At 32.7% G+C, this 9365-nt stretch overlaps 1 protein-coding gene across 1 annotated transcript; it reads left to right on the top strand.

Annotated features, from left to right (window-relative positions):
* Window positions 1-378: 378 nt before the first annotated feature.
* Window positions 379-7949, top strand: LOC126817596 (zinc finger protein 836). The gene is made up of 2 exons (XM_050544671.2): window positions 379-453; window positions 6218-7949. Exons 1-2 carry the CDS (start codon window positions 451-453, stop codon window positions 7805-7807), a joined length of 1593 nt encoding a protein of 530 aa, XP_050400628.1. The 5' UTR covers window positions 379-450; the 3' UTR covers window positions 7808-7949.
* The last annotated feature ends 1416 nt before the right edge of the window (window positions 7950-9365 follow it).

Raw genomic sequence — 9365 nt, 5'->3', positions numbered from 1 at the left:
CTACTGTTCTGCTCCTATGCTGGGCTAATGAAGACAGGCATAAGCCATACCGTGTGCTATGTGGGAAATTTTGCCCGGGTAGCAACACTACGGAGTCCTTGACTTTGAAACACAAAATACCAATTGAAATTAGTGTTCGATTATTATTAATTTATGTCAGATATGGCAAGAACTGATTCCTTTTGGTGAACAAAGAAGAATTATGGTGAAGATTAGAGGGCAAGGACCCCATTCGGTGATTGAGACTCGAACTATTTAGAATCTATTTCACTGTGGCGAAATGAAAGAATGGTTATTGTGGGTTATTCACGTTGAATGGATCTACGTCGTGTTATGATATACAACTGTAATCAAGTTGTACCGGAAACGGAAACAGTTCTTTGACTTCCGCTGTCGGAACCGAATCAGCCATTTTGTGTCGTCTTCACTTAAAAGAAATCTCTTATAATAATGGTGAGCTGGTTGTGATATAAAGTTGAATAAGAGATAGAATACATACAATTTAAAATTTGATTGCACAATTAAATATTCACATAAATATAAAAGTTACTGTCTGAGCCATGATAAAGTGTTGTCGCCGCGTATAAACAAAGGAATATGGCCCGTAAATAGGGGTTTCAGGTCACGTGACTCTAGCGTTAAATCAGACAGCCAGCGACTGAAATATAGCCCACTTCAATCTAATGTTCTGAATTAGTATTTTATTTACATGTATTACTAGCAATTGTATTGGAAAAAATTGAAAACCGTTTTCCTGGAATTGCGGTCTGGAGATGCAACCATATGTAATTCTCTTTATTTGACACTGTATTACTAACTAATATTATGTTTCTTTTATACTTCAAATAAAACAAGAAAAATACATGTTGATGCACCTCGATATTTTGATATTTTCTATATTTAATTCCTGTACCGACTTTAAGTTCATGTCAATAACATTACTCAACAATTATTACGATAGAAAATAAAACACTTGTAATTCATAATGCCTAAACATTGTTTACATTCTTTACAAAATACTATTTTAAGATTCATCTATATAACACCGTTCGACTATCAGGGAATGTAGCTCGTCTACGTGTGTTCTCCAAGTATCAGAAATGAATACAGATTCTTGGAGTGGATCTTCAACACTTTATTTCAGGAGCAAATAATTAACAACAACAATTTAACAACTTATAATTTCCTATAGGTTCCCTAAGCTGGTCTCTCCATCTAATGAATCATCTTACATACATTTGTCTATTTATACAAATTAGTTACTTAGAAAGTGTTGACATAAACATATAATTATTGAAGGATTAAGACTTAACAGATCAACCACTTTAGTTACCAGTCTTTCATAATTTGACTGACAGGTTAATTGCTGTCTGCCTCTAATGCCTAACCAACCATTAATGAATAATAAAATATAGATTTGAAATTTAAAACAGAATTAAAAAATAATAAAAAAACATATGACCTAGACATCGGTCATCTATAGCTGAAATCACTCGTCAAAAAGAGTGGCATACGGCCGCCACGTATTGTCAGGTTTTGTTTGTTATTCACACCCATGTCAAGTTTTCGCACCAAAATAACCCATTTTATTAATTTTGTAGTAGGAAATGCGTATGCAGACCTGTGTTTCCTTATATGGTAATCAAAGCCTAGTATTTTCATGCAAAACGGCGGGATAATGATTCTGTCGGAGAGAATTTCAAAATGGAGTCTTAGCAAAAGTTGTGCTTTTCAGATCAGCAGAAAATACGTTAACTGGAGTTTTATATTAGCAAATAATTGGGGCGCTGCCCAATCTGGTTAAAACACAGATCCTATTTCATTTCGTTTTTATAGTTCAAAATTTTGTTTTACTTGTCTTTACTACACTTACACTAGGATCTGGAAGAGTTGTTATCATTGACGTGTTCTGAATGGTGTGAGGGATTAGCCAATGAAACGGTCTGTTACGGCTGGCTTTAGGCGTGTTTGCACAGGACTGTGGGTAATCTACTAGTAACATCAATTTTGATACGTGAATCAAATGTCTGACATCATAGGGTCAAAAGTCGCTTGTATGACCTCTGACATGACCTACATGTATCGCTACAACCAGTCAGATCTTCATGTAGTGTAGGCCATCGAAAATATAAAAAAAAACGTAATATAGATCTGTATTTTAATCAGATTAAGCGCTGACGGGTTGGTAGTCTATATAGTGTTGGACTTTTGGTGTGTTAGTCACATTTAGTTGCCCAGGGAATGTTTCTTTGGGTTCGAAATTATTATTAAACATACATTATGCAAGAGCTAAATCTGCCTATTGTAGGTCTTTCTTTAGGCATGAAATGTTATGTAAACTATTAATTAGACATTAAGTAACATATCCAGACCATAATCAACTCTCGATGTCAACGCTATCCTGCGATAATTGTTGGATTATGATCCGATTTGCTGCATAACTTTCCTTCTCGATTTAACGATTAAATGTATAATCAAGACTATGATTTCTGTCGTACCGACTTTAGTAATGATGACCGAGGCTATGCGGAACTTTCGGTCGCTTATTTCTCGGTTACCTTTACATTATCTAGTTTTTAATTATTATAGTGAGAACTGCCAACTCGTTATCGAATCTCCCATAATGTATCTTTAAAATAGCTTGATAACGACCACATACGTGACATATTCTTAAGAAAGAATTTGATAACAAATTAAAATATTGTGTATTGACATCGGTATGGAGCTAATTAATGAGAAGTACATGTATATACAAAGTAAACTTTTATTAACAAATTTCAGACAACTTTTTTGGGAATAATATACATAGTTGGGAGCAGTGATGGGATTTCAAAAAATTTTTTACTTGTCGGACATTTTTACCGAAAATAAAGGGACATAACTCTTATCGTTAATTAAGATGGCAGTTTTTAGACCACACACAAAAATCACGTGTAAACAAAATATTCAAATTCGTCCGTAATATAAAAATAGGTGCACCTCGTTATTTTTCATATTTAATTCCCGTACGGTATTCAAATTTATGTCAGTAATATTCCTACAAAATTCGTAATACGATAGAATGAAAGCGTGCCGACTGCTGCCAATCTGTACTGTTTGAAATTGCTCCAAAATTACCGTATTTTCGGGTCATAAGTCGCTACATTTTTCAGCAGAAGTCCAGTATTCGTCTTATACTCCGTTACGATTTATGTACAGAGGGTAAGAATATGATATCCCAAGGAATTATACCATCCGCCAAATAATCGCATTCTACTCTAGCACGTGCTATCGTCTAAAACAATTAAGTACTTACACTATTTCAATCGACATATTTGTCAACATTGCTCTTTTCTTCGACATTAGAAGCGTGAATTTAGTCACGTATTCATTTCATAATTACACGCGTCTCACGAGATTTCTAATATTGGTATAGCACTCGGCAAACCTCGGCAGATTCTGTTACTCTACATCTAGCCTCGGCTGTATGACAGTAAGTGATATGTACCTAATCAGATTTTCTTCAAACAAGGACAACTTTGCTCTGAAAATTCTAAACACGCTTCGAACGACACAATTTTGATAACTTCTTTCTAAAACCGGCAAGTTCGTAGGTATATATCACTTACCGTCCTGCAGCCGAAGCTAGATTTAGAGTAACAGAATCTTCCGAAGTTTCCTCGAGTGCTGTAACCGCGTGCTAGAAATGTCTAATATTTTTCGAATATATATGTGTGTGTGAAATAGCTTTATTTAACGCTCGCTTCCACCGAAGTGATATCGCAGACGAATTATAATGACTGTCTATTGATCTGGGCGTTATATACTCTTACAATATGTGACTTCTATGACTAGTTTATACATATTGTCGGCTCACATCAATGCGATTAAAATGTCCGACAATGCAGAAACCACGAGGTTAACACGAAGATTAAAATTATAATGGATTGACGAATAGTCCGACAAAGGGGAAGCAATGACTTCTGTTTAAGATTAGATTGATGAATTGTCCGACAAAGGATTAAGTCAGTCAATCAAGGTAGATTAAGTAGTTAATCAAGGTAGGTTTTAGACGGTATAACACGATAAATACGTTGATCACTTAATAACCTAATCAATCCACCGTATTATCGACGATAATCTGGTTGAGTGGTAGTTATACACTCAGTAAACTATATTAATTTCGGAATTTTGAATATTATTCACCATTTTGGGCGTTTGGAAAAAATATACGGGCAAAATCCCATCACTGGTTGGGAGAGAGAGAGATTACGAAGGATAATCAAATACGCACCTAGAATGTGATTTAGGTGAGGAAACTGGTCTGGACTTGGTGCCTTTTACTCATTTTACACAGGTCCTTCAGATGGGACAAAAAAACGAGGTCCCGTGTACACATTGGCGTGCACGTAAAAGATCCCTTGGCAGTTGGAATTCGGTATAAGAGTAGTCCGTAGTGTTGCTACCCGGGCAAAATTTCCCACATAGCACACGGTATGGCTTATGCCTGTCTTCATTAGCCCAGTTTATTTCTTTATTTGAAAACATAGTCCCCATTCAAAATATAATCATAAATCCTAGAAAATGCCATCAAAATAGAATCTTTTCTCTGACATTCTTGTCAAAATTTTCACGTTTCCATCTCGTAATTTCTTGTGTCTTAAGAGATCTCTACTTTGGGTTACAAATCATGCAATTTCTGCTTTGATAATTTGCTCTATTTTTAGTAACGTCAGGAGTAGGAACAGAACACGAACAATCAGTCTTTAAAAAACAATTACCGTATTGAGCTAGCCAAGTTTAACGGAAAAAAATGCATCGCACACAATATGAACTTTTTCATTTAATTTGACTTCCAATATGAGTGCTATCAACGGCAATTTAAGATATTTCTACGACCAATGATTTTTTTCCCAAATTTACAACAGCAATTTTTGGCCGTCGGTGTTAAAGCTATCGACGGCCATTCCCATGTTTACGACAGCAATGGCTGTTGTGAATTTTGAGCCCTGATATTACAGGAAACTAATGATGTTATAACTTTTATATATTACAGGAAACTAATGACTTTTATATATAACAGGAAACTAAAGACGTTATAACTTTTATATATGACAGGAAACTAATGATGTTATAACTTTTATATATTACAGGAAACTAATGACGTTATAACTTTTATATATTACAGGAAACTAATAGCGTTATATCTTTTATATATTACAGGAAACTAATGACGTTATATCTTTTATATATTACAGGAAACTAATGACGTTATATCTTTTATATATTACAGGAAACTAATGATGTTATAACTTTTATATATTACAGAAAACTAATGATGTTATAACTTTTATATATTATAGGAAACTAATGATGTTATATCTTTTATATATTACAAGAAACTAATGATGTTATATCTTTTATATATTACAGGAAACTAATGATGTTATATCTTTTATATATTACAGGAAACTAATGATGTTATAACTTTTATATATTACAGAAAACTAATGATGTTATAACTTTTATATATTATAGGAAACTAATGATGTTATATCTTTTATATATTACAAGAAACTAATGATGTTATATCTTTTATATATTACAGGAAACTAATGATGTTATATCTTTTATATATTACAGGATACTAATGATGTTATAACTTTTATATATTACAGGAAACTTATGGTGTTATAACTTTTATATATTACAGGATACTAATGATGTTATAACTTTTATATATGACAGGAAACTAATGATGTTATAACTTTTATATATTACAGGAAACTAATGACGTTATAACTTTTATATATTACAGGAAACTAATGACGTTATATCTTTTATATATTACAGGAAACTAATGACGTTATATCTTTTATATATTACAGGAAACTAATGATGTTATAACTTTTATATATTACAGAAAACTAATGATGTTATAACTTTTATATATTATAGGAAACTAATGATGTTATATCTTTTATATATTACAAGAAACTAATGATGTTATATCTTTTATATATTACAGCAAACTAATGATGTTATAACTTTTATATATTACAGGGAACTAATGATGTTATAACTTTTATATATTACAAGAAACTAATGATGTTATATCTTTTATATATTACAGGAAACTAATGATGTTATATCTTTTATATATTACAGGGAACTAATGATGTTATAACTTTTATATATTACAGGAACCTAATTATGTTATATCTTTTATATATTACAGGACACTAATAATGTTAAAACTTTTCACCAGTGTGTAGTATGTGATGAGATCTTTCAACAATATGATGATTTAAAAAAACACAATAAAATACATGTTAAAGAAGAGAAAACTGAAGATGTAGATGAATATTGTCATGTTAAAGAAGAGAAAACAGATGATATAGATGAATATTGTCATGTTAAAGAAGAGAAAACTGATGATGTAGGTGAATATTGTCATGTTAAAGAAGAGAAAACTGATGTAGATGAATATTGCCATGTTAAAGAAGAGAAAACTGATGATATAGATGAATATTGTCATGTTAAAGAAGAGAAAACTGATGATGACTATGTAGATGTTGAAAACGATTTAGAAACAGATGAGTTGGTTTCATTTAGCGAAAGCCGGTCATTAAAGATACACATGGGATTTCATAAATGTGATGTTTGTAATAAATCATTTAGTCACAATGGTGATCTACAGATTCACATGAAAATTCATAGTGGAGGAAAACCTTTTAAATGTGATGTTTGTGATAAATCATTCACTGAACGTGGGAATCTAGAGAGGCATATGAGAATTCATGCTGGCGTGAAACCTTTTGAGTGTGGTTTTTGTGGTAAATCGTTCAGTGTGAATGGTAATTTACAGAGGCACATGAGAATTCATACTGGTGAAAAACCTTATACATGCGATGTTTGTCGTAAATCATTTTCTCGGGGTTACGAGTTACAGAAACATATGATCATTCATACGGGAAAAATATCTTATAATTGTGATGTTTGCGGTGAATCATTTTCTTCGAATTATCATCTTCAAAGGCATCTAATATCACACAATGTCGAGAAACCCTACCAATGTGATGTTTGTAATAAATCATTTAATACCAGAAAAAATCGACAGTCACACCAAAAAAGGACTCATTCTGGGGAAAGACCGTATACATGTGGGGTTTGTGCTAAATCGTTTACTATTAGCAGCAATTTAAAGACACACATGAGAATTCATACAGGGGAAAAACCCTTTGAGTGTGATTTTTGTAGTAAATCATTTGCTGGTGTTAGCGGTCTACAGAGACACATAAAAATACATACTGGTGTAAAGCCTCATAAATGTGACATTTGTGATAAATCGTTTATTCAGATTTGTCATTTACAGGCGCATATTTCAACTCACACGGAAGAAAAACCCTACAGGTGTAATTTCTGTGATAAACCATTCAGTCATGGTACTTTGCTACAGAAACACATGGTGAATCATACGAGGGAAAAATCCTACAAATGTGAAATTTGTACTATCTCATTTATTGCCAACGCCCAGTTACAGCAGCACATGAGAATCCATACGGGGGAAAAGCCATATTCATGTGATCTTTGTAGTAAAACTTTTAATAGAAATTCCCTTCTTAAACGACACAGAAGAACCCATACGGGTGAAAAACCTTATATATGTGATGTTTGTCGTGTAGCATTCACAGATAAAAGTAATCTCCATAAACACATGAAAACCCATTCTGGTGTAAAACCTTATAAATGTGATGTTTGTGGTAAATCATTTGGTCGAACTCATCAGTTAAAGGTTCATATAAGAACGCATTCTCGAGAAAAATGATTGATGTTTCTGTCAAAAAAACCTGCACTTAATCCATACTGGATAGAAAACCTTATAAATCATGTGAAGTTTTTTAGTAAATCATTTTTTATGCCCACGTATCACTAGGGACCGGGGGTATCATTCAGATTTGATGAAAAAAGGAAAGAAACTGAGCTTACCATCTATAATCTAATACACATATTCAGTTAATAGATTGCCATGCAGAAAGTGTTAAATACCATCAAGATTCATCAAAAACCGCCAAGTTTGTGCTACCGTTTTTAGTTTGACTGCGGTTGTCTAGTTTATGAAACTAAATGGTCATAAACTGGATGAGCAATATCAAAACTAAACTAAATGGTCATAAACTAGATGACCGATGTCAAAACTAAATGGTGTTTCTTAAACTAAACGGTAGCACAAACTGGGCGTTATTTAATGAATCTTGATGGTAATTAATACTTTCTGCATGGCAATCTGAATACGTGTATTAGATTATAGATGGTAAGCTCAGTTTCTTTTCTTTTTTCATCAAATCTGAATGATACCCGGTCCCTAGTGTATATTGCAATACTATTTGATAATTTATTGCGAAATTGGATTAGACGAACATAAGTGCACCAGAGGACATGAGTTATAATTTGATAGATACATATGTTTTATTTGTATTCCCCATTGTCAGTATATTAGCTATGGTATAAGTTTGTTTAACTCATGTTTGACGAGTGCGAATAAGTTTGCACCCTGTCATTTGACGGTAACGAATCAACAAAAGGAACCATCATACCTGGCAACAGCATTAGCGAACAAAAGCGCCAGATCAATCAACTCATTAAGCTTTCATATGTATTACATACATGTATGAAAGCTTATTGTTTCTGTTAAGATTATTATTATTATTATTATTATTTTTTTTGAGTTTTTCCTGCAAATCTTATATCTCAGAATCTAACCATGGGATCTTTCTGAAACTTTGACCTACCCCCCCAAGAATGGGTGGTGGCTTTGGAATAGGTATATTTTCAAAACGTTTTACACATCCGAAATCACCGAATTTTACGAACAAATGCATTTGACCTACATTGCTGTAACTTTGTGACTTTTTGACCTATTTTCCTAAAAAAAAATTCTTTGAGTACCTTGAATCATTTACTTCAAATCTGCAATTTCGGATTTTCGAATTTCGAAAATTCGCCGCTGTGATTTCGAACCGGAAGTTAAAATCAACTTGACAACTTCTTTAATAGTTGCACGATTTTCATGAAATTAAGTATGTAAGTAGATCTTACCGATACAACTTGAAAAATGTCATTAGAAATTTTCTGTATTATCTCCCCTTTATGAAATTAAGGATCAAAGTTTTCAAAAAAATCGACGAAATATAAGTCTGATTGCCTTGAAATTGTTTTTCGTTACTAGCTACGACACTACTGATTCGTACACAAAAAATGGAGTTTGTAGCCCAAACCGGAAGTGCCTCCATCTTGAAATGTGAAAAATCCCTAAGGCTTTTTTGATATTTTACTTACAGACAAGGTAATTATATTTTCAGAATCCTTGAATGAATCTCTAAACA

The sequence above is a fragment of the Patella vulgata genome, chromosome 1, assembly GCF_932274485.2.
Source record: "Patella vulgata chromosome 1, xgPatVulg1.2, whole genome shotgun sequence".
NCBI lineage: Eukaryota > Metazoa > Mollusca > Gastropoda > Patellidae > Patella > Patella vulgata.
The sequence above is the reverse complement of the archived record's forward strand: the minus strand, read 5'-3'. Positions and strand labels throughout refer to the sequence as shown.